The sequence below is a fragment of the Amphiprion ocellaris genome, chromosome 12 (assembly GCF_022539595.1).
Source record: "Amphiprion ocellaris isolate individual 3 ecotype Okinawa chromosome 12, ASM2253959v1, whole genome shotgun sequence".
Lineage (NCBI taxonomy): Eukaryota > Metazoa > Chordata > Actinopteri > Pomacentridae > Amphiprion > Amphiprion ocellaris.
Window position 1 is genome coordinate 33,923,175 of NC_072777.1, and position 27,212 is coordinate 33,950,386.

At 40.3% G+C, this 27,212-nt stretch overlaps 1 protein-coding gene across 1 annotated transcript in view; it reads right to left on the reverse strand.

The window, feature by feature from the left end:
- Positions 1 to 27,212, reverse strand: part of ches1 (checkpoint suppressor 1) — an 82,133-nt gene that overhangs the window by 25,246 nt on the left and 29,675 nt on the right. Inside the window, exons 2-3 of the mRNA XM_023266485.3 lie at positions 20,083 to 20,682; positions 275 to 426 (exon numbers count right to left, since the gene is read on the reverse strand). Of these exons, the coding sequence (XP_023122253.1) occupies positions 275 to 426; positions 20,083 to 20,664 (734 nt within the window). The 5' untranslated portion in view covers positions 20,665 to 20,682. The remainder of the gene's footprint in view (positions 1 to 274; positions 427 to 20,082; positions 20,683 to 27,212) is intronic.

Genomic DNA, 27,212 nt, shown 5'->3' on the forward strand with positions numbered 1-27,212 from the left:
CCCACGGACCACATGTCGGACACCCCTGATCTAGGCTTCACTGATTCAGGTGAAGATTTTAAGTCTCATTTTGATGCAAAAACTGTGATATTAGCAGGAATGTGGCAAAAAATGGAAGTGAAGCAGAGTTCTGTTTATCTGCTAGACATGCCAGAAGCCAGCTCTGTCCTGTAGCTTCTATCTGTATCTGTATCCTGCATTTTTATATCCATATGCTCTTCCTGGGAACGGGTTCTCCACAGCAAACCATCCAGATAATCGAAGTCCATCTTACCTGTGGTGAAATGTCTGTGGTAGGGTGGGCGGGGAGGTGGAGGGGGTGGCCAGGCCGGGCGAGTAGGGATGATACGGCGTCTTCTTCAGCGCCTGGATCAGGTTGTGCCTATACTCCGGATCTATGGACCACAGAGAGCCTTTGCCTATGCTCTGTAAAGGGGGACAGACAGATAGATTTGTTAGTGGACACCCCTCAAAGTTCATCACAAACGCTGACCTGAGCCCAAATACCAGCTCAAAATCCAGACCAGACCTTGTGCTGGGTTCTTATTTACCAAACCACCTGTGCACACATCAATTCTGCATTCCCGCTGAGCAAAAAGACCTTGAGAAAAACAACATTGCTGTGCATCTGCCGGCTCAAACACTGATAGATTACTGCCTCGCTCCTGCTCCCCAAAAAAAACCATCATCGGTACAAACATTCCCATATTCCCGAGGAAGATAACACTCGGAGGAATGGGAATTAATACGACGCCACTTTGCTCAGTATTTTCCAATCCTCTGCCTCTCCTTGGAAAAAAATATAATACGAAGCTTCTTTCTGATTAAGACACAGGGAAACTCTTTAACTTTTTCCACTCCAGAGGCAATGATGGTGTGTATTTTTAGATCAAAGCAGCTTCCCCCTCACCTAATGAAGCTGTCGGCTCCCAATCGGAGTGAAACCAGCCTATAGATTATAGAGAGAGGCCGTCGTGAAAACACACTCCCCGTCTCTATCTCTCTCTCTCTCTGCGCTTTCATCTGCCTTGTCATCTGAACGTGGAAAAATCGGGGGGTTTGAGCACAGACTGGCATGAAAAGGGAGACAGAGAGAGAGTAAATACGAAATTAAAGTCGTCTCGCTTGGCGTTGGGCTCACTTTGTAGTGCTCTGTAACGTGATATAGGTACAGGCTACGGGGTGGGGAGATGTCAAGACTGTTGACTTCTGATTCCCGCAAAAACGACAAGGAATCTATTAAGAGGGAAATGTCAGCCGTGCCGGAGCCGTGCACGTTAGCATTAATTGGGGACAAATTCAAAAACCTGGTGCGCGTTTTGCATTGAAGTGGATGAGAAATATGACCATACTGCCTGTAATACCCTACTAATGCATTTATAATCAGACAAAATACTGATTTATCTTTAGTGGTACCCAGACATGCTGTTATCACGACATGGATACGATATTCTTCTGCTTTCTTAATCATCTTGTGAACACTTTGATCTACAACATTCAGCCACAACATTAAACCCACCTGATTAATATCGTGCAGATCTTCTGCAAAAATAGCTCTGTGGAGGTATTATGTGGTGGGACGTTGACTTCTTTTGGATTTATGGGTTTGTTCCAGTGCATCTCAACTATGCTTGATCTCATTAGCAGTATCCTGGGCTCCTGGTCGTGTTCCTTGAGCCATTTCTGAGCAGTTTTCTGCAGGGTTGCATGGTGCATTGTCCTGCTCGGCTGTGCTTGATCTGCAGTTTACAGATTCAGGTGGGTGGTACGTGTCAAAGTAATTTTCCAAACATCATGAATCCAGAACCCAAAGTTTCCCAGCAGAACACTGCATCAGTTTTAATGTTGTGGCTTATCCAGGGGTGTCAAACACGCAGCCCGCGGGCCAAAATCGGCCCACCAGAGGGTCCAATCCGGCCCGCAGGATGATTTTGTAAAGTGTAAAAATTACAGAGACGACATCAACTGCAAATTGTTAATTTGTAAAACTATAAATTTAAAATAATTTCTAGACCATGACAAGTTGTTTTGATCATAAAGTAAAATACTGGATTGTTCATTGTTCTTCTGTGTGTCATTTTTGCAATATTTTGTGTGGTTTTTGCTGTTGTTTTATCTTTTTTCCGTCTGATTTTTAACCTTTGTCTCACATTTTTGTCGTTTTGTTTCCTTTCTGTCTCGCTTGTGTTTTTTGTCTCATTTTTGTCATGTTGTATTTTGCTTTATTTATTGTTTTGTGTATCGTTTTTGTTGTTTCACGCTTTTGTCATTTTTTGTCTCATTTGTGTCGTTTTTCCATTTTTTTTTGATGCTTTGTAACTTTTTTGTATAATTTTTTGTCTCTGTTTTGTTTACTTTCGTGTCATTTGTCTCATTTTTGTAATATTTTGTGCTGTATGTTATTTTTTGTCTTTTTAAAAGTATAATACTATATCATTCAGTTCCAGATACCTGTAACTAAATGTTTTGTGCCTTTGTAGACACTCTGTAATCTGGAAGTTGTAATGTGGAAATGATAAACTGAGGCTGAATGTTGTTGAAATTTCAGGTTGTTCATCATGTTTTGCGAAAAGATAGTTCTTTAAATGTGAACATTTTCAGAATGTACTTTTTTGCACTAAAACAAAGGAAAAATTTGGAATTATTATTTATTGGTTGTGATTTTCTGCGTCCGGTCCACTTGAGATCAAATTGGGCTGAATGTGGAACCTGAACTAAAAAGAGTTTGATACCTCTGGGCTAATCACACTATTATTGCACGAATACAACTAGAGGTATCAAAGAACACGTGTGATTTATGAATATATACATCAGGTTGAATTGATAGGATGTTTAATTTGCTAGTAACACCTTATTAAATTTAACTTTTAATCAAAAAGCAACTCTAAATCATGTCTACTGTGACCACAGTAAGCTCCTCTTTTGTATGAATGTCTATTGTTGGACATTTTTGCCTTTATTTTAAAAAGGACAGCAGAGAAAACAGCAGTAAATTCGGCAGAGAGAGCAACGGAATGACACAAATGGTCCTCGGCTGGAATTCAAAGTGGGGATCCACAGTTCAGGCCATATGTGTCCATGTACAGGAATATGAATCCCAGCCGCCCTTAAAAGGTGTTTCTGAACCAGCTGAGGAAATGTATGCAGCGCTCCTAAGTTCAAGCGTGGTTAATTCAGAAGAAATGAGATAAATAGCTGTTATTATTAAGGTTGCAAGTAACCCTGGGAGTGAGAAGTTGCAAAATTTAATTCAAGCCCAGAGCCCAAGGTTGGGAACCACTCAGCTACGCAACTTAATTAAATGCATGGTTGCAAGAAGAAAAATCTAATTTATTGATCTCGGTGAGCCTTTTAAGTAGCTTTGATAAGTTGCTGTGACATAATAATGTTGTTAATTGTATCTATTTCATATTGTGTGTAATTTAGACTCAAATTTCTAGAATAAAATGTAGTTCAAGTTGTACCAACATCATAAAATTGGCTCGATATGTTCATTTTTTTTCACAAATTAAAACATCTGGATAAATTCACATGGTTAAGATGGAATGTTAGAGAACCTATAGGCTGAAAAATACAACATAAAGGACATTTCAAGGTGACACTTCCCACACCAATATGGTCTGTGTTCACATACACAACTGGAGTTAAAGAAAGACAAACAAACAAACAAAAAGACTGCCTAACAATTTTGTTGTTCAGTTGATGATTTTTTTAAAAACTCCTACATGAACAAAGATGTGAAAAAGCTAAAAACTGCAGAAGAAAACCCAGTAGGAAGAACCTACTTTAATAAACAGCTGTCAACATGTGAAGTACAACACTTTTCTTCAAAACATTCCCTTCAAATGAGGTGGAAAAACTTGACTTTTATGAGCAATCAATTAAAAATACAATAAAATAAGAAAAATACCCTTGCTAGTTAAGGTTAATCTGAAAGTGACCAGCGGAACACACTTTTATTAGAAGTTGTCATAACTCAAAAAGAATGATTCAAACTGTTGCATTATTTCTATTAGCTTAATTTTGTTTTTAGAGTTCAGTGAAACACGTTGGTTGGTATTTTCAGGGCTGACAATGATTATGAATATCAAGGACAACAATCTAAGAACAAATCTTAGTGTCAAAATTTTGAAAAAACACACATTTCAAAGAGAAAGTTTATTGACATACCTGTGTTTCTATGTGTTATACACGCTGTTAAGTCAAAAGAGAACTTTTCAACATTTATCCTTCATGTGGATAGATTTTTTTTTGACTGATATTCAGAAATATGTTAAATATCAAATCTAATAATCTGCCAGGTTGATAGTTGAGTTGGTCATCCCTATTTATTCCACGTAAAACATTTTCCTCTTTTATTGCTTTTCAACACTGAATCCTGGTTGATTTAATTTGGCTTTTCTGACAAGAATTTACCCAAAAAAAGACTCTTCAATGTCAAAGTGAAAACAGATTTCTACAAAGCAACATCAATTAATCAAAAATATAAAGTAAATGATTGCATATGTATTAACCCCTTTAAAGTGACTTGCCTAATTCAACAAACGTGTAGCCAGTCGATGCTAGAAGTCAGACTAGTATTGAAAAGGAGTGAATGTTTCATAGTGATTGTAGTATAAAGACACGTGAAAACTTTTTTAGGGAAAAGTGTGTTTTTATACTACAGCAATATGACATTAAACACATACAGAGCAGAATTTAACATTAAAACAACTCAAAATCTCAGAAGTATGAATATGTGATGTCCTGTGAATCAGAATCAAACCAGTCATGGTTGAGGAGTTCTGATGGCGTTCTCCATCCTTGCAGAGTCAGTAACTTCTTTTAAATCACTTTTGAAAACCTTGCTTGCTTTTATGTGAGGTTTACTTTTAGCTTTACTTAGTTATAGCATTCCATTTTGTATTATGTCCTGTTTATTTTAGATGTTCTCTCTTGTTTTATTTCACTTTTAGCTCCCTGGTTCATTGGTCTGATGTCGTCTCTCTGATTTTTGATTTTTAATTTCTAACTTTAACCCTCAATCGGGCGCCCAGACAGGTTGAGTGGGTGACCCTGCCAAATAAAGAAAAAAATGGCCAAAAAAATAACTTAAAAAAAAAAAAAAATCCCTCAATCTTTTTCTTTAGTTTTTAAAACTGCCTAGTTCCTTTGTTTGTTATGATTGCTAATCTAGCCAATTATTAATTTAATTTATTATCATTTTTACTATTTTAACTGACTGCTCCGACTTGTCTCCTAGATCTGATTGTCTGTGTTGCATGTTTTAACCGTCGAAGCACTTTGTGAACGCTGCTCTTCTTGACGTTTGGCTGTTATAAATTCCTTGACATCCATACAACAACACAACACTGCTCCTGAGTGAGATCCTCTGAGGATTCCTCATGTCTCCGGATGTCCAGTGAATCAGTCAAAAAGTGTGCCGTGACCCGCTGCAGCTTCTGACCTTGTAGGAATGCAAGAAGCTAATCGGATGTGTGCGCACTGTTGATCTGTGTTTCGTACCCCCCCTCCTCCACCCTCCTTGTCTGGATCTTTGCATTAGTATGTCAGTCGTGTTGAACAGGGGCCATATGTGCTGTGTTTTGCAGTGTGTGTGTGTGTGTGTGTGTGTGTGTGTGTGTGTGTGTGTGTGGGTGAATGTGTGTATGGCGAGTTCCCTGGGGAGTGTGATATTACCCAGCGTGGTGTGCTCCTGGGAGTGCTTCTATTACTGCCAGCAACGCCTCTCCTGGAGAGCATGATATTACACACACATACACTCGCTCCCACAGAGGTGACCCCCACTGGGCCAAATTTCCCCTTGCACCTCCAGCCCGGCAGCGTTTGTGTGTGTGTGTGTTTGTGCGCCTACTGTCTGCCCGCTTGCCAGCCGATTAAATCAATGCTCTCTCTCCAGAATCTCTGTCTGCCGGGGCTCCTGCCTCTGCCAACCTTCCGGCCAATCAAAACGCTCACTCCTCAGAACCCCCCCGGCGCCCCCTCCCATCCTTCTCGGTCGATAGGCCAATCACAGGGCGCATCTCACAGGAAGGGTCCGTCACCTGGGTTATAGCGGTCGCCTTGGCAACAGGCATCATCCAAGCTCGGGAGAAAGCAAAATGGACTTCTTTTTTTTTCTTCTCTGCGCGTCTCAAATTATCCCAGAAAGTTTACGAGGTTAGAAATGAGTTTGAAAGTTTGACTCGATGTGACGCAGATTTTAAAAAATACGTCACCTCGACGACTCGCATTAAAGCAGGTGATGGAAGCTCGCCCTCCCTGACATCCACCTGAGGCTGTCTGTGATCTCTATTTATACTGTTTCCTCTCCTCGCCATCCTTTGTTCCCATCTACCCGGATGATCTACTTTTTTTTTTTTTTTTTGGCGTGTTTATTTGCGATCCATCTGGAAAACAGTCACATAACTGTCACATAACTGCAGCGTTCACAGCTAAAGAGCGGGATTACACAACAAATAATCCACAGCTCGGAAGGTTAACCCCTGGAGAAACATCTCAAATATGAAATTATAACTGACTAGCGATAGATTTTTTAAAATTGCAAGTTTAAGCAGTGGATTAAGAATTAAGAAAGCAGCTTTTCACGCTTGCATGGAGCACTGAGCAGGTATTCAAACGATGCAGGAAACATGCATGTAAACTGGAACTTGCAGGGGACACATCATGATGTGAGTGAAAGACAAAAGGGGAAGAAAGAGTAGACAAAGGCAGGGGGGGGGAGTGAGAGTGAGAGCGTGAGAGGGATGATTGTGTGTTGCAAACATCTGTTTCCTGTGTTATATAAGCTGTGGGGGCTGGTCTCCCTTGGAAATGGGAGATATTAAAAAGTCCTGCTGCCACTGACCCCTGCTAGTAACACTACACTTGTGCTACTGCATTCCTGGCTCTGCTATCATCCCATCTATCGCATTTAACCGTCACACAAATCACCGCATGCACCGAGCATCAAGGCTTAACGTGCTCTAAAATACTAAAACATTGTCTGTATTGTTTATACCAATCCCTCCCTTTTCTACTCTGGAAAATGAATCAGTTGTTACTCACACTTTTGCATTTAAAAAACTGTTTGGCAAAATGGGAAGAAAGCCGATTTGCTTTCTCGCCAAAAGTTGGATCAGAATGTTGAGAACAACTCCTGTCACTCTCAGCAGGTTACATCTTACTTGTTTAATTCATCTTAAAGAGCCTATATGATGCACATTTGCAGTTCCATGATTTTATTTATGGCATCTACCAGAGTATAACTGCATGCTTTAATGTTCAAAAAACATAATTTCTCTAATACTACACATTGTTGCTGCAACTCTTTGCATCTTCTGTTTGAAATGCTTCATTTTAGCTCCTCCCAGTCTGCTCTGATTGGTCAGCTGGGCTGCGTTTGTGATATACTGAGTATAGCAATATAGTTTTAGCAAAAGTGGCTGAAAAAATGCGATTAAGCTGCTTATTCTTTGTCTGAGGTCAAGACCAAAGTAACTGCTGGCAGGCGTTATGCAAATGTGTCACATGGTGACATCACAAGTGACAGAAGAAAAGCCTGAACTTTAAATGAGGCATTTCAGGCAAGAAACTAGGTTTTTATGGGAAAGAACAACTTTATTTGGCATGAACTTGGGGTTTTGTAAGTTTGCTTACATTTTAGCTGCACAAAAAGCTATATTTGAATACAGGAAAACCACAAGAGCATAGCAGGGGTTCTTTAAAACAAACCTTCGTTGTAGCTTTTGCGCTTTATGTTAAACAAATATGGTACTGATGAGCTCTAGAAGTGCTTCACATTTTCTCTACCTTTGAACAGAGCTGCTTTCCCAGAGTTCACGTCAAGCTAAGCTAACCAGCTGCTACATAATTAATGGACAGACATGAAAAAAGCAGCACACTTCTATCAAGCATACGTCCCAAAATGGGAATTTCTTCCTTTCAAGCTGGTGGATTTTTTTGTATTGTCAACAACAAATAAGAAAAACAACAATGAATTCATGCGATAATAAACAATGTGTGTGTGTACGTACAAAGCTATATCGTATTCCTCTGTGTCACGGAGCTCCAGTGTTGTCCAGAAACTATTAAAAGTCTGAGCGATATTGCTGCACTGGGTAATACTCTCCAACAAATGTACTATTTCCTTCAGTTGGAGTAATGTTTGCTAAAAACCACCATGTCCAGCTGTTTCCAGGAATCACTTAGCCTTTTTAAAACATGAAACACTGTATTTGTAAGCTGCTGTTAAAGGTTAAGATCTTCAGTAGGAATCTAAATGAGCTTTGGGGCTGAGTGCCACGGACAGGGTTGGAGAGTCGGAAAGCACAGAGAAATAGTTGATTGTGGTCTCATTCTTTCTTCCTCCTCTTTTTTTTCTACTGAAATTGTTAACAAAAAAAAATAACCTTCAACTCGAGCCAATGATGTTTGATTTCTGAGGGGGAGGGAAAACACATCAACAAATAACTATCTAAAGTGTCTTCATTGAAGTGGGAGCTGAATATAAATATCTCGGAATGCTAAATGATAAATAATGATAATTTACAGGAGAGAGAAGCAAGGATTTTACTTCATGCAAAAGCTTCGACAGTTTGGAGTGGATAGATGTTGAATGGCTCTTGTTTGATTGTTCATTTTTGAAAATTTCCGCTTTATTCTGAGGGACTTTTCACTGCCTGTGGTTAATAAGCAGTAAGGTAGTTAATATACAGAGCAGGATTGTGGGTCAACAAAAACACAGTGATGCTGCTGCTGAGTCTGGAGTGATGGGAAAAGGTGGGCAGTCCTCTGTGATGTATCACACCCTCCCTTTGGTGAATACAAGTTGTTAGCGTCAGGATGGAGTTGCAAGGAACCGACTCTTTAGACTTCCTCTGCCCAGAGAGCCATCATACTATCACACCCCCCAGCAGAGCTCTGTTAACCCTCACAACCCAGAAAGTCACTTTCTATTCCTTTTTATTCACTGTGGGCTCATTTTTCACCACAATATAAAGTCTAGCACAAGCATGGCAAGACAGAAAGAGAACTCAAACGAGAAATTTGTGCAAAATAACAAAGTTATATTATTATACATCATAAAGAAGAAAAAAAACTTGTTGAAAGTTGAATTCCTTTCATTATTAATTTCCTAAAAAACTTAAATGACCTGGAATCAACATCTACAATGTGTTTCCAAGTGCTCACAGGTGTCACCAATACTGCAAAATATGCAGAAAAAAAATGCAGACATACGATTAATATTTTACTACTTACATTTGTAATTTGTTTCTAGACTTGTGTAAACACAGCCTGCAGTTCAGCTGAAAAGCTCCAGATTTTTTGTCATGTGACTGTCTGTCATAGCTGAGTTGATAATGGATTCTTGTGTGCATCACTAAGCATACACTTTTTAGTTTTATTGCAGAGTATAATTAATGCAAACAGTTCATTTTTATATATCTTTTTAAAAATGAGACATGTAAAATATAATTTTATGCTTACGTTTGTTTTTGTTTTTTCCAGAAGGAGCAATTTCTCACAGGCGAGTAGTTCAGGGACTGTCGGAAAGTTAAAAATCTGACAATTATTCCTATTTTTACAGTTTCACACTCTGCTAAATGGTGTAATTTTGGCGGATTTTTAAAGACAACTTGCCTTTCAAACCTGCTGACTGTTTTTTTGGCTGCAGCAGCACAAATCCAGGTAATAAGAGGTGTGTTATTTGGTAAATGTCAAACTGTCTTTTCTGTTCTGACTGAATTTATTACTCTGCCAAAGACGATGTGATGATCGGCGTACGTTTGTCCGTCTGTGAATCTGTCCGTCTGTGCACAACCTTACTCAAAAACAGACTAATGGATTTGGATGAGCCAGATTTGCCAGATAGCGGCACGGCATCACTGTAACCATGACAACAAGTGAACACTACATCAGCTGCCTGCTGATGATCACATGATTGTGATCCTACTACAAATCCACCGCTGCAGACCGCAAACGTTTATAAAACTGTAGCTGTGAATAATTCCTACTTTTTAAAGAAAATTGTAATAGTCTGAAGACATTTTAAAGTCATTTTGACACATTTTCTGGATTTTTTTTAACCCTTCTCTGGCATCCTAGCCCATTAACTCATTTTGGACAGGGTTTTGAACAGTTAAGGAGGATTTTTTTGAGCGAGTTCTGGACAAATTTTTGTCATTTCTAGTTATTTTGCATATTTTTTGGGGTCATTTTTGACACATTTTGACAACAATTAGAGAACACAATTATTTTATGAGGTCAAATTGGAATCATTTTGAACATGTTTTTAGTAATTTTTGGAACCCTTCTAAGCTATTGTAGAGAACTTTTTTTAATCCTTGGCGGAGTATCGTGCTCTCTGAGTGCTTTTCTTGTTTCATAGCTGCCGCAGTCAAATTTCTAAAATGACAGTAAACAAAATTAGTTGCTATAATGCAGCTCTATTCTGTCCTGTTTACTGTAATGGCTATTATGAGAGCATGAAAGTAAGTTTTGAAATGAGATTTAGAAAGATGCACAGTGAGCACAGAGCTGTCAGTCTGTACGTGTGCATCAGAGTAAGAGGCTTTGTTGTCCACTATGTGTTCATGTGCATTATAATTTAACCTACACCACTATTCTAATGTATTACGGCCACGTACAATTTTATGATGGACGTCCACAGTCGGAGTAAACGCCTTAACCACGGCTGTGTTAAAGCCTGATTAACCCACTGTGATACATGGATCCACCATTACTTACTGTACACACACAGATAAACAGGAGGATTAATAATGGAGTAAACCGTCGGACTAGTAAAGCGAGCAGCAGATATGAGTTTCACCACTAACTTAGAGGCTCGGTGAAGCTGAAGAGAAAGAATATGATGCTTTAAGCCAGGGGTGTCAAACATGCGGCCAACTTTGAAACGTGTAAAAATTCCAGAGAACTATTAAACTATAAATTTAAAATCATTTCTAGACTATAACAAGTTCATCATGAAGTAAAATACGAGATTGTTCATTGTTCTTTTGTCATTTTGTGCTTAATTTTTGTAATATTTTGCCTTGTTTTTGTTGTTTTTTTGTCTGACTTTTGTCGTTTGTCTCATGCTTTTGTCATTTTGTTTCTCATTTTTGTCATTTTGTGTTTCCTTTTTGTCTCGCTTGATTTTTAAAAATTTTTTTCATTTTGTGTTTTGCTTTATTCGATGTTTTGTGTAGGGTTTTTGTCGTTTTGTATTTTTTTTGTCTTGCTTGTGTTATTGGTCTATTTTTTGTTGTTTTGTTTCTCGCTTTTGTCATTTTTTGTCTAATTTTTGTCGTTTGTCCATTTTTTTGTTGTTTTCTAATCTGTCTAATGTTTTGTCTCTTTTTTTGTTTTATTTCGTGTCGTTTCTCTCATTTTTTGTCGTATTGTGCCTTGTTATTGCAGTTTTTTGTCTTTTTGTGGCTGACTTTTGTTGTTTTGATCATAAATTAAAATATTATATCATTCCGTTCCAGATACCTGTGATTAAATGTTTTGTATCATTTTGTAGATACACTGTGATCTGTAAGTTGTAATGTGTAAATGAAATTACATTTATTTCTCTTAAGAAATTTCAGGTTGTTCACAATGTTCTGTAAAAAGATAATTCCTTAAATGTGAACATTGTCAGAGTGTACTTTTTTTGCACTAAAACAAAGGAAAAATTTGAAGTTGTCTTTATTTACAGGTTATTATGCTGTGATTTTACTGGTCCGGTCCACTGGAGATCAAACTGGGCTGAATGTGGAACCTGAACTAAGATGAATTTGACACCCCTGCTTTAAGCTTTAATTCTCAAAGAGAGAAGAATTACTGCAGAGGAAAGAGGTAAAAGTAGTGGAAAAGTACAAGAGGAGGAATATTTCTTCTGATAAAGTTGCTTGATAAAGACAGTTTCTGCACTTGTTGAAAGCCATTTGACAACAGCGAGGCAGCAGCAGAACAAACAGGCCCAGCTGGGTTTAAATGTTACATGTTCGTTGTACAACAAAACCTGAGCAAGTTAACGTGTGGAAATCTCTTCTACAGGTGTTATGAGTCGACTTTTCCTCCAAAAGTTGTTTCCCATGTGGTTCTGACTGTAATGTTTTTTCTCTGTTTCTGTTTCTCATGCATGCATTTTTACATTTCAGCGTTTTTTTTTTGTTTTTTGTTTTTTGTTTTTTTTGCATTGGTGATTACAATTTCTATCTCCAAGATAAATACACAGAAAACTCCTTAAACTTGCCAATGCTAACTGCTGTTTCCAATATCTTTCCAGATTCCTAAATAAAAAGCCTCTCTTGCCGCACTGGTATGAAAAACATCCCATCTGGTGTAAAGCAAATTTCAACTGATTTGACAAGGAGCAACTTTGTTCCATCAACCAAACAGCTTCTCACATCTGCGACTCAAACGCCGATGCTGAAGTCTCGCATGTATAAACACTGATTACGGAGACACAAACTGGACGGAGCCCAACGTAAGCAAATCCCCAAGCGCCTATGATACGCTGTCAGTCGGCAATTAATTTCAGCGAGGTCATTCGGGGGTTCGGTTCCCCTCTGGCTTGTTGGGGGGCATCATTTTTACACCTGTGAAACTTCTCCAAGAACACTTGCAAGCACCAATCTAACAGATATTTAAATCGCTCCCCTCAGGCGACGCTGAACAAGAGGCGTGTGAGAACAAGGCTTACGACTTCTGACTCACAACGTCTGAAACAAACATGTCACAAAAAGATAACAACAAAGGTAGTCATATGTCACACAGAGCTGCGCCATATTGGAAAAAAACTGACATTGTTTGTTTGTGATGTGTATTTCTATATGAAGAAATGCAGGTATTTTCACCAGATAACTTGAGTAACTATATTTAGAAAGAATTAATCATCCTAGAATAATTGGCAAAGGTGTTCAGAATATTTTTTTTTTGCTTTGGATGCCATTCAGATTTGCATTTGTCATACAGAACTTTGTGGTGCTCAGTTAAATAGTTAAACATATTAGTTGTGTTGCCTCCTGTTGTGGTAATAATTGGCCCATTTTTTAGATTTTCGTTCAACATTATTCTTTCTGCTGCAGAAATATTTCAATACAACTGATGTTGTCTTTCTTCACGCAACCAAATGTTGCTTTTCAGTCTTTCCTTCATCTTACTAACTCATTTTGCTGTGCACATTTTGTGTCTTGTATCTCAGAGCCCTTAAATTGGAGTAAGTTTTCTTTTTGTATCAAGGAGTCAAAAGAGTTTTACCATGCTGTGTTTGAGTTTGCGATATGCTGAAGCTGAAACACAGAAACACACAAGTTACATTGTGGCTTTAAAAATAAATTACAGAGTCATGTTTCCCTCCTTTTAGCTTTGTTTTGGTCTCCACCGACTCCTGAGCCAAATATCAGCTCACTAAAACGCTGCACTATGTTCACTAACTCTCCATTTACCAGAAGCAGAAAGCAGGTGAGACAGAACTAGAGTAGTAAATCTGCAGGTTCTACACTGAAAACAAGTTGAAGGACACAAAAAAATGAAACCGAGCAGTAGGTCTCTGTGGGTTTGTCACTACTGATAATCTATGACTGTCCTTAATAGTCGACTACATATTATTCTATGAGGGGACCAAGTTTAGATTGGTTAGCTGATCCAAAAGGAAAAAAATCTTGAAACTCTGCAAGAGGTCAAGCTGAGGTTTATTAGTAAATCACTTCTCCTTTCTGATGTTTCCAATACATTCAATGTCTAAAATTTATATGCCAAATGCTGTAATTTTGTAAATCTCTGTAACATAGCACAATGTTAGCCTCCTCATGGTGTTTACAGAACACTCTCGCTCAGTCATAGGACTCAAATTCTTCTCTGGTGGTGCACCAAAAATATATATATATTTAGATAATTTCATTAAAATGACTAGTTGACCGATGGCCTAAAGTAATGGCTACTGGTCAACTAGAAAAAGTTTCAACTTGGAGCAGCTCTAGAGCAATTTGACCAGTTTTTATTTGCAAAACTACAAATTAGTGCAGCTTTAGAGATCTTTTAAAAATGTGTCTTTATAAAGAAGCACAGACTAAAATGCTGCCTCGCTGTTTTCAATCATATTTTGTTGTTTATTACTCATAAATGCTCCTCTTTCACATTTGTTCCATTTTGATCTCACTTTTTTTGGTCTCATATTTAGCTTAGGCTCTCCATTGATTGCATGAAACTGTTCCTCGACATGCAACTTTACACAAGCAAAAGAATCTTTGGAAAAATCAATAATTTGTTTGTGATTTTAAAGAAACTCCAATACAGTCAAATCTACCTTTTTGCATCCAGCAGCGGCAGTTTTGAAGCTGCAACAATGTGCTGACGAATGCAGAACAAAACCAAACGTACGCTCAGTCCAGATGCTGCAGTTCATGAAGCAGCGAGCGTTTAAAGGTAAAACAATGAAGGACGCCTCTCGTGTGAACGGGGCAAGGTTAACTTAGAGGTGACACACTTAAGTGCAACACCAGGAGACTTCATAGTGAGTCTTAGATTACAAAACTGCCTGTTCTCTCTGCTGTGATTCCATAAGAGGCTTTGAGAGATATATCGCTGTGTGTTGTGTGTGTGAACATCTGTGTGTGTTGTGCTGTTACAACACTGATCTTCTGCACTGATCCACAAGTCTGAGGGCAACAACACTTGTCATTAAGGCATGTCATTCAGCACAGCGAAGAATCCTGTTTGTAAACAAAGCCATGGCAACCGTGGGACTCGTACTCTCACACGCTCACAAGTTTGCACTCCCACATGCAAGACTGACACACACACACACATGCATGCACGCACGCACACACACACACACACACACACACATGCATAGAGCAGCGAGCTTATTCTAAACTAGTCCCCATCTTGTCATCTGCCTGGATATGACCCAGAAATACAGCCACTGGAACAAATAGGCCACTGTCATATTAATCTCCACCTCTGTAAATTGATGGAAATATAATTTGGTGCATTCACAGTAAGCTGTGTCTCCCTGCTTCCTCATTTCTCTCTCTTCTTCCTCATGCATGTCTATCCCTCGCAACGACAACTTGACCTCTCCTTCACCAAAAAAAGAAAAAAGAAAAAAAAATCCCCTTGTCTTTCTTCTTTTTCCACAAGCGAGCGGCGAGTAAAACATAACGCAGCATAAAGAAAAAATATCTCACAGCCTGTAATTGCACGCTCGATTCTAAAAAGACAAACACGAAAAGAGGGAAAAAAGCAAAGCAGGAGGGGGGAGACAGAGGGGGAAAAAAGGTGCATTCACATGCAGATATCCTCGGTGAAAAGCACTGAATGGCAGAGTGTGAGTGAAATTACAGAGATTCTGTAATTGCAGCTTCAGATAAAGCACAGCACTTGGCAGGTAGAGTAAGAGTCTGCAGAGATGTGCCCTCATTTCTACACCGACACAGCACTCGCATGTGTGTGCGTGAGTCCTTTTAAGCATTCATGCGTGTGCTTGTGCTGTTTGTTTGTGTGTCAGACGTGCCCTGTGTTGTGCGTTTGGAAGCGTGTGTGTGTGTGTGTGTGTGTGTGTGTGAGGGGAATAGGTTTGAAGGGTTAATTAGCGTGCTGTCTTAAACAGTGTGCAGCGACAGGAAGACAAGACGAGCCGTCCTTGCCAAAATCACCTCTACACATGCTGCACACACACACACACGCACACACACGCCGACACATATGTGCATTTAACACAAGACGTGGACACACACTCTCTCTCCCCGACTCGACACCTCGGTGCCCATTTCAAGCTCGCACACACACACACACACACACACACACACTCACACACACATACACGCCTAAGTCAGTAAAGCCAAATCAGTTTTCCCGTTGCTACAGCAACAGCATACTTTTATGTCAACTGCAACCGTGTTACTATGGAGATATGTATACAAGAGAAACTCTGTGCCGTTGTAGTCAAGGGCCAGATGACAGCATAGCGTGAGGGTGTGTGTCAGACACACACATGAATACACATCGTGTCCTCTTCATCCTTCATCCATTTTGTTCCTACACACACACACACACACACACACACACACTGTGCTCACTGAACTCAAAAGGGAGATTTCAGATTCACACGCCGGTCAAGGAAAGCATAAAGAGCTCTCATATCCCCCAGTATAATCTCAATCAGCCAAACACGCAAAGCTAGCATTGATCCTCGGTGTTTGTCCCCCACCCCCAGCACCCTCGGGCGAGATGAAATCTAAAGTCTGTTGGCATCTGTGTTATTAAATCCTCCAGTATTAATTTAGCACTAATTGAGTGAGGGATTCATTCCCCGTTTACCCTGAGTCTTTAATGGAGCGAAATCTGGATGGGAAAGTGAGTATAAAAGACTGTATCAAGACTTAAATCAAAAGCGAAATGCTGTTCCCACTGGGGAAGCACGGAACGTCAGAGTGAAAGAGAACTATGAAAGCAGAGATCATCAACTATTGATAAGGCCGAATCTGGTACAGCTGTAGACAAAATACAGAATATGTTTGACTTCAAGTTGGATATGCCTGCAAACGGCTGATAACTGTCTGGCTGTGAAATAAGTCATAACCACACACGATAGCGTGAACGCAGAGAGAGATTTTGAGATTTAGGTGCACGAAATGTGATTGGTGAACAATGATTAGAAGCAGTGTTGTCTGGGAGGGGGTCGAACGCTCCCATCGGTTTTTCAATCAGAACTGTGCACAGAATAAGCTCTACAATCTGACTGAAAATTATAACTAATTCTCTTAGAATGGATTTACGTTCATGTGTTTCTTAAATCTGCAACGGACAAATGTTTTTCTGCATTTTTTATTGTAAGACTTGTTACTTTTCTCAGTTCATCTATATCAGGGGTGTCCAACATGCGGCCCGTGGGCCAAAAACGGCCCGCCAGAGGGTCCAATCCGGCCCTCAAAGTGTAAAAATTCCAGAGCAGACATTAACTGCAAACTGTAAAACTATAAATTTTAAATACATTTGAGACCATGACAAGTTGTTTTGATCATAAAGGAAAATACTATATTGCTCATTGTTATTTTTTCAGTTTTTTGTCTCATTTTTGTAATATTGTGCCATCTTTGTCGTTTTTTGTTTGACTTTTGTTGTGTCTCATATTTCTGTCATTTTGTTTCTCGTTTTTGTCGTTGTGTGTTTCCTTTTTGTCTCGCTTGTGTTTTTTGTCTATTTTTGTCATTTTGCGTTTTGCTTTATTCGTTTTGTGTATCGCGTTTGTCATTTTTGTCTCGTTTTTGTCACTTGTCCATTTTATTTGTTGCTTTGGAAATTTTTTTTTCAAATTTTTGTCTCTGTTTTGTGTCGTTTGTCTCATTTTTTTGTTATTTTGTTTCTCGCTTTTATCATTTTGTGTCTCATTTTTGGAATGTTTTGTCTTGTTTTTGTTGTTTTGTTGTAAAATATTTTATCATTCAGTTCCAGATATCTGTGAAAAAATGTTTTGGGTCTTTTGTAGATAAACTGTGATCTGGAAGTTGTACTGTGTAAATGATATACTGAGGCATAATGTTGTTGAAACTGAATTTATTTTTCTTGACAAATTCCAGTTTGTTCATAATGTTTTGTAAAAAGATAATTCATTAGACGTGAATATCTTACTTTCAGAATGTACTTTTTTGCACTAAAACAAAGGAAATGTGGAGTTGTGGTTATTTATAGGTTATTATGCTGTGATTTTACTGGTCCGGCCCACCTGAGATCAAACTGGGTTGAATGTGGAACCTGAACTAAAATGAGTCTTATGTTCACGGCTCTAAAAGGTTGCTTGTTTGGAACATCATATATTCTTTTTGAATCATGTCAAACGATGTTCTACAAAGCGTGTTCAATTACGGGTTTTTGTAGCGTTCAAAAAATATGTAGCGTCTTTTCAGAACTGATCCGCCCTAAAAGTGTTTGTTTAGCCCGGTTTAACCTCCAGGACTTCCTCATGTTCGTGTTCTGCTGTCAAGAAGGAAATAAATTCCTAACAAATGAAAACAAGTCTTCTGGCGTCTTTAAGGAGTGAGAAAATCTGTCAAAGGTGATGAGCTCAAAAACACAGTCTGAAAAATGCTAACTGGCAAAGAAAAAGACTTTGACCGCTTCCAAAAGCCTGACAGGAGCCAGAGTGAGTCTGCGACTGATCAAGATATACAGAGTTGGGTTTTCAGGGCTTTTCTTGGCTCAGAATGGGCCTTTAGGGATTGACCACAAAGTAAGGGATGCAAATTTTAAACAATTTCCTATAGCCGGCCACATGAACAACTAATAACACAGTGGATGTTTTTCCATATGCTGATAGAACAGTTTCTAACCACTAATGCTGAATGTTCACAAAAATCAACTTGGTTACATCAAGTATTTGAAGAACAGATAAAGTAAACACCGGATTACTGAACTATACAGAATGATCACTTCATTAAACACGCCAAGCAAGCTGCAGTCTCATACAGTAAATAACCTGTAACATTACTAATCTCTGCAGCGAACGTTAGTCCAGCTGCTGGAACATCTGTCCACAAATATTGTAGCTGCAATTTTAGCTTGTGTTAGCATTTTCCAGCTTAGCACTAGCATGGGCTTAAACTGGACAACCGCCCAACACCTTTATCACAACTTAATGCTACAAAGTTCATCGTCACGACTGAAACAGAAGTTAAGAGGTACACAGGAGGAACGGACCGCAGTATGGAAGGAACATGGATAGAAAACCTTGGTAAGAAAAACCCACTATGATGGAACTCCTCCTATCTGTTGAAGAAAGTGTGGAGACCAAACCATTTTCACATCCTATGGGACTGCCCACTTATTAGACAGTATTAGAATGATGTTCATGGAGCACTACAAGACAATTTGAAATTCCTCTAGGAATGAAAACTGTTTATTTTGGATGTTTCCCAGAGGAATGAAGAAAAAAGGATGAATATCTATTGAGTGTTTTGTTGGTTGCAAGTAAGAAATCTATAGCTAAGAAATTATCACAGGATATTCTACACTGGATATTTATAAAATGGAAGAGATGACGGCGTTTATAAATCAGAAACATGATCTGGTTTGTAGCATGTTGGGAAAAATGGGTTGCGTATATAGAAATTAAAAAGCCCAACTTAATTTTGAGTCTGAAAATTTAAAGACAATGTAATGGTCACTCCCTATGTTCCTAAAGATGTTCATGTTTCAGTTTATTTTGATGGGATAATTGGTTTCTGAAACACACCTGCAACTCCATCTCAATAAACAACAAGAAGCTCCAACAGGTGCTACTGCAGATCTTCCATACATTTTCTGACTTGCACGCCCCTCATCTTCTACATGATCATCAGGCAATGTGTTTTTATCAAATAAATGACCACAAGCAATGAATCGATTAACAATAAATCATTAGCATCCCTATTGAGCATGACAGCAGCATCACACACTGAAGGCAAGACTGTCATTTGTGATGATTTGATAAACAACAAAAATGTCTGTTATGCTTGAGTAAATAAAACAACAAGAAAATAACAAAAGGTATTCTCATCAGTTGGCTCTTGTGATTTTCCTGTGGCTCTTGCTAAAACCTCTCTGGAGGGCAGCACTTTTTATTTTATCTATCCAGGAAACACCCTCTGGTTTTACATCTTACAATATTTAATGCTTAATTTATATAATAATTGATATTCTAGGGATAGGGAAATCTCTGCAATCCTGAAAGACACATTTTAGAAATGCTGGGTTAACATCAGAGCCTATATTCAGAACTATTCCAGTGGAGAAAATGTCTTTGACACTGGAATACTTCACATTCATTGACAATTATTCACATTCCTTAGCATTAAAATTATATGCAGTAATAACTGTTAGTGGTTTCGTTAAAAATATCTGACACACAACAACCTGCTGCTCAGCTCTGAATACTCCTGGTTAGAATGATGTTAAAAAAAAAATGAACAACTGCTGCAGAGATACCACAACTTGCTTGAATTCACACCTGATTCTGTCCACAACAATGAACACTGAAGAGTAAATCAACTGAAAAAGATGCCCAGAGTATTATCAACCAAAATCCATCCTTGAGATTTAAAGAAACTAAATACTGTGCAGCAACTTCCTTACCTGGCTGCGATCTTTATCCACCTTCTTGAAGCACTTGTTGAGCGACAGATTGTGGCGCACTGAGTTCTTCCAGCCTGTAGGGGCGCTGGCAAAGTAAGGGAAGTGCTCCAGAATCCAGCCGTAGATATCCTTCACCGGCAGCCGCTTGTTCGGCGCGTCCTCGATAGCCATGAAGATCAGGCAGCTGAAGGAGTACGGAGGTTTCCGGTTGGCGCCTGCCGCCAAGTCGTATGCAGAGTGTGCGTCCCCAAGCAGGGGGTCGTCTGGGGAGGGAGACGAGGAGGAGGGCGAGCGGGGATGCTGACCGTCGGGGTCCTGCAGAGGCGAGACGCTACGCAGCCCAGAGTGGCTGAAGCTGTTGAGGAGGTCGGTGCTCTCGTGGAGCCAGGAGAGGCTGGTGAGCTCCTCGTCCTCGGCCTTGGAGAAAGAGGCGGACAGGGAAAGAGAGAGGTCGGCCGCCTCGGCCTCGGACGCTGCCGTGGCGGCATCCCCCTGCCGGTATGGCGGGCTCATGCCCTGCGAGGCGCTGGCTCCACTACTGGGGCTCTGAGCCTTCTTACTGGGGGGCATGGTGGGTCCCATCCAGCCCAGGGCTCACTCCTAAGGACGAATACAGCAGAGAGACGAGAGAGGAGAGGACATTTAGGGAGGCAGAGAGGGAAAAAGAGAGAAAAGAAATGAGGTCAGCTCGTGAAAGCCAGTTGCTTCGTCACATAAAGGCTTCATTTTTGTTAAAGGCCAAAGGGTGGAGGAGCGCAACAAGATTTTTGACCACATTCCCAATTAGCCTGCATTGGATCTGAGGGGAAAATATACATCATCATTTTCTCTGGGGCTTTCTCTCCAATTCTGACTGGTACTGCAAATTTAGTGCTTCACTGGTTGAGGAAATGTTGCCTTGTACGACTACCCCCTAATTACCGGGGTACCAGCAGAGTATTGACATTACAAGGGGTTGCTGTCATAACATATGAACACTGCTAAAGGTCTAATAGTTACAGGGTCACAAAAACTGCCGGTGATTTAACATCTCTACAGCAGGAGCAAATTTAATTGTCAAGGATGTTGGGATAAATGAGAGCAGGAACAAAAAACTTCAACTCTGGAATTTACAACATTACAAACAGCGTCCAATGGTCGCTTAGTTCCGCAGCAGGATGTCTGGTAGCAGAGATGATCACGATCGGGAAATTTGCCAAGAAAAAGAAAGCAACAAATTAGAGCGCAAGTTCAAATCCATCCCTTATTCTAATCAGACCGTTGTTCCGCTAACATAAGAGCAATGCTGTGCTCGTTACACACAGGCAGAGCGCGGTAATTGAAGGGGAAACGGGTCTGAGTATCACACCACAATCAGAAGGCTCGCAAACCGGGCCTTTGATTGTCCTCTAGCACAGACAGCTGTGGGAAGGACCCAGGCAGCAGCTACAGCAAAATGTAATCTGCTCCACTCACGCTGCACATGTTGCAGAGTCTAGACACACACAAACACCACCGCTGCTGGGGCGCACACACACACACACACACACACACACACACACACACACACAAACACACACAGAGAAAATCTAAATTTACATGCACAGGTTGAAACACGCACAAACATAGATGAGACCCCACACACACACCAGAGAGTGGCACCATCAGGACACGGGGATTAAGGGGAGATATGTTCTGGCTGGCCCCTGTGTGCCGCGATCGCCCCCTAATCCAAGGTGATCATCGGCCGATCTGTCCCCTCACTCTGCGTGATTGACTGACAGCTGTCACCCATGGCAACCCGCCATGCCGTGACAACTGTCAGTTCGCTGCAGCTCTGGTCGCCGTGTCCCCATGGCAACACAGCAAAACAACATCCCTCTGCTGTTTTCTATTTCTTCCACCTATCTCTCTTTTTTGTCACGTTTTCTACCAGCATAGATAAATTAACGGTGCTGACAGGCTGTAGTGGAAGGATGGAGCTAAATATAGAATTGTGATGTATAGCTGCTGTACCGCTGTCACACGTGTAGTCGGTCAACCTATTGTCACCTCGCTGCTCCATCCGACAGGAAAAAAATGCTTAATGATGCACTTCTTCACTTCAGTTTGAATGTTGTTGGACGCATGTAACTGCAGCTCTACTGTGTTAGCATTTGAAAATACAGGGGGTCCTCGGTTTACAACGTCCTCGACCTACGGCGTTTCATCGTTACTGGTTAAGTGGAACTAACTGGTGAGCGGAGCGGATGAATACGTCGTCACACGGCGCTATCAGACAGCTTTGTTTCCATTCTCTGGTTGTACTCCACCTTGGACTGTGCTACATTCACTAACTTTTTGTCCTTCATTATGGCTCCCAGCATAAGTCAGACTCTTCTGATGCTTGGAAGAAAAGGAAAGTATCTCCATGGAAGTGAAATTAGAAAGAATGAAACGCTGGGAACAGGAAGAAACACCAACCAACATGGGTCAAGTTGTAAAAACAGGTCAACATATTGTAGTGACCCTCTGTGATGAATGAGTGAGACTTTATCTGGTTCTCTGCTGGTTTATTGAACCTTCATACAGGCTACTGTGGACCGTAGCCAACGCCAGAATAACTAGAAAAACCCCATAACTTAGCTCCAGAATTAGCCGCCGTTCCCAGCTCTCTCTACTGCTGACTCTCAGCCAATCAGAGGTGAGCTAACTAAACATGGTACGTTCACTGACATCAGGTAAATCTGGAACTGAACAATAAACATTGAAACCTCAACATCAACAACAATATCAGTCTGTTACAATATTCTGTTATCTTCTTGTAAAATGATTCATACATGCATGAAAGTCGTTGGTATTCATGACTTTATGAAGAACTGAAGGATATCGTGATGCACGAACGGCTTCATTTACATTTTTGTCGGTTGGTTCGACCTATGGCGAAAATTGACTTGTGTAGATCAGTAGGAACGGAACTCCGGCGTAAGTCGAGGACCCTCTGTACTATCTTAGCGTTAGCATTAGGGCTGGACCCAAATATCCAAATATCCGAATATTCGGCCATGATGGTGGTATCCAAATATTAATTTTGAGATCCGAATAGAATCTATGATTCAGCCAGCCTATTATCACCTTGTTGCTCCATCCAACTGTCTCCACAGTGCAGGAAAAAAGGCTGAATGGCACACTTCACCACTTTAGTTTGGATGTTGTTGGAAGCACGTAACTAGATTTCTACTGTTCCTGAACATTAGCATTGTTCCTTCCAACAGACACTCAGCTCTCAGCCTGCGTTAGCATTTGAAAATACTAGCTTAGCGTTAAAATTAGCCTCAGGTTGCTGGCAAAAGCAGACTGCCACCAGACACCTTTAGCACAATTTGATGCCAGGCTTTCAGGCAGTCAGCATACACTCATGTAAACTCCATCTCATAACAAACAGTAAGAAGCTCCACCTCATGGTGCAATCAGGAACTACAGCAAATTTCCACGACTGACTGACAGCTGTCACCCATGGCAACCCGCTATACTGCGACGACTGTCGGTTCGCTACAGCTCTGGTCGCTGTGTCCCCATGGCAACAGAGCAAAACAACATCCCTCTGCCGTCTCTGTGCTCTTCCACCTATTTTCCACTTTTTCTAGCAGCGTAGAAAACTCAGCTTAACAGCGTTGGTAGGCTGTAGTGGAAGGACCAGGCTAAATATAGAACCGTGATGTATAGCTGCTGCGCTGTTGCTCCACGTATAGCCGACCAGCCTATAGTCACCTCGCTGCTCCATCCGACTGTCTCCGCGGCGCAGGGAAAAAACGCTGAACGTCTTTGATCTCATCTCCGTTTCCTCTCTCCCTTCTCACTTCTCATGCTGTCTGACAGCGCACACGCTCATTCAACAAGCTGTACCTGTCTGAGGTACGCCGTAGTTGCACCAATATTGACATTGAGCATAATGAATTCAAATTGCTCTGGTGACGATAAGCTGAAAATAGTGAGCACATAATCAAAGGGATGGGCGAGGTTGGAAGCGGAGTGTTTGACAGGCTTTTCAAGGTGTGCGTGTCTCTTTGTATGAGTGTGTGTTTGGCAGGCTTGTCACGGTGTGTGTGTGTGTGTGTGTTTTGTCTTGAGAGGGAAGAAAGGGCATCGTGGTGACATTGTTCCTAGTAGGAGTCCACTGGAATGCAGAGATGTGCGCTCTGATGCTCTCTTTCTCTCTATCTCCTCTTCCTCCTCCTTGTTATGTTGCCATAGCGGCAAGGGGGCCATGAAACATTACGGCTGACAGTAAAGTCATCTCATTTTACTGTTGCTATGACAACAAACTCCTCACTGTTGGTTGGGGCCACTGCGAGCTGCCGCCCAAGCCTCGTGCCTGAGTGTGTTGTATGTGTGTGTAGATGAGCGGATGCACGTGTGTGTGTGTGTGTGTTTGTGCCACCATGTCTCCCATGGGCTCTCATAAAGCTTAACACACTTGCTGAGCTCTAAACAAACTTTCATGCAACTTCTACAGCGGCCCCTCAGGACCAACTGCTAAAGGACAAAGGCAGATATCGCTCAAGTTCAGACTAAATGATGCTCGCTGTGGATGGATGCATGCATGTGTGTGTGTGTTGTGTGTGTGTGTGTGTTGGAAGCATCCTCACATTTGTTTGACAGATGGGACTCTGCTATTCTCTCTGTCTTCTTCATTCTCTGGATCTCTTTTGTGTTTGCATGCTTTGTTTTGATTTGTGTTCGTCTCTGTTTGGCATGTCCAGATTTGGTTTAGCGTGCGCATGTGTTTTTTCTTGCATTTGTGTGTGCGTGCGTTGGACTGCGAGGACGCTCTCTGACTGTCTGTCTCGTGTTTGTGCGAGAGTCTGCACATACCGACACAACTCAAAGCGGCTCAGATCAGAGCAGCGTGGTGTCGGTTCTTGCCGTGACCCCGACGCCACACTGGTTCTGTTTGCAGTCTGCACCCTCTAAATAAGAACATTCAAACTTCCTCAGACAATTAAAACAGCCCTTTATTCAGAGGATTTAGCAATACGGATCGATTACTGGTAATGTCAATTTTTTTCCTTCCTACTAAAATGTATTATTAATGTAATAATGCGCTTCTTTCCATCTGGACACAAAAATATGTAATTTAACAACTTTAATAAGCCATTTAAGTTTGAAATATTATTTTATTTGGTTGCATTGACATAATAATGTTGCGTTAACTTAATATTGAGTGTGAAAAACACTAATTTCCACATTAGTTGATTTAAAATTTGGAACAACTGAGTGAAACATGAGTGGATGACCTTATTTTTCTTCACTTTCAGGTCAGGATTTCAAGTCCACTTAACAGTTAAGCATTTTAAATATTTGTTCTTTAAAAATTTGTGTTCATAAGTACGGGAATCATTTAAGTATTCCTTTCATATAACATGGAAATTCTGGTTGGACCAACCTCATTTTTAAGTGTAATCAACTTGTGACTATGCTACCAATTATTAAATAATAATAACTTTGTAGAGGAAAAGCTAATTCTTCAGTTTCATTAGATGTCATAACTCAAAAAGACTGATGCAAACTTTTTTCTGACAAACATTTGTCGTTCAATCAACACTAAATGAGGATACATCACTTACAAATAAATCACTTATAAATCACTTACAGATATTACCCTGATTACTAATAATTGGTATTGACCTTGAAAAAATATGTCAGTCGACCTCTATTAAGTCTTCAATGCTGCAAGGTGAAACCTAACAGTGGAGTAATTGCATTTTAATCAGCATAAAGTGACGATTATCTGCAAAAATTTTAGTCATCTATTGGACAAAAACATAATTTTCTTATTTTGGTGTCTCAAATGTAAGCATTTGTTGCCTCTTCTGTTTCAAACTTATTGAAATAATGGACTTTCATCAGACAAAGAAGCCAATTTGTAGAATTTTGTATATTGTGGAAATTGGATTTTGGAACTAGAGGAGGTGTTTCTCCTTATTTCCTCATGCTACGATCAGCTAACCAACTCTAGAGCCACATAATGGACATTCGTTTTATCATCTCTGTGCAAGAAATCCAATAAATAAATAATCATCATCCCAAGTTATCCTTAATTTTAACTGAACACGACAACTGAAGCAGCAGTTGAGGAACAGTTTGTTTCATGGCTATTTTCAAGGTAGAGAATAAACCCTCATGCATTTTGTACTTTTCCTAGAATACATAATTAATAAAACACAAATATATAACCTTGCACTGAGCATTCCAATGCCTCAAAGTGCTTGTAACAATTTTAGTCCTACTTGTGAAGTAGTACACCCACGCCAAATTTGCAACTCAATTTTCACCCCTATTTTAGAAAAAAAAAAATCTGAGCTAAATATATTTTTGGAGCAATCATGTTTTCGCTTGCTCCTCGCCGACTGTCTGACAAAATATTGACAAACCTAAAGGTCTCCTTCCTCCGTCTGCTGCTTGTTTCCAGCCGTGTGGAGCCTCGGCTATCAATGCGTTTGCCATTAAGAGCGAAACATTTTTAAAATCAATATGCCGTTGTTTCTTGTCACATGGGCAAAAAATAAATAAATAAATAATGGAGCAGAGTGGAGCAGAGGGGCTATTTTAAATTCAAGAGCTAATAGTGCATCAATTAACATGATCCACTCAGAGATAGGAACAGAGGGGAAATCAACCATCAGATTTTAATGAGAGGGAATTTCTTTTTTTTTTTTTTTAAAGCTGAAAATGTTGATTTCGAAAACTGCCAATGACCTTGATGTAACCCTGCTGACCTGTGACCCTCTGAAGTCTTTGTGGCTGCAGACGGAGGCCGGCGGCGTTTACACGGAGGGGAGAAGGTTAACAAACTCTTCGGAGAGTGGAGAGGGTGAAAGCTAATTCATGTGGCCTAATTGACAGCGTAATCATCTTACACCACATTCATGCTCTCGCAGATACTTGTCTAAATCACACGGCACATTTACGTAATCCTCAGAAGATCTCTATTCCCCCGTTGGCAGCTTTTTCCTGTCTGACTTGCAGCCGTTTTTTTGTTGGGTTTTTTTTGTGAGAAATGTTTCAATAATGCCCTTCATTTCACTGTCTCGTACTGCAGCGATATTAGCCAAACCGACTTTCAGCGAAAATCCCCAAGTCATCAAATTACAGAACCCCCAGAAACCACA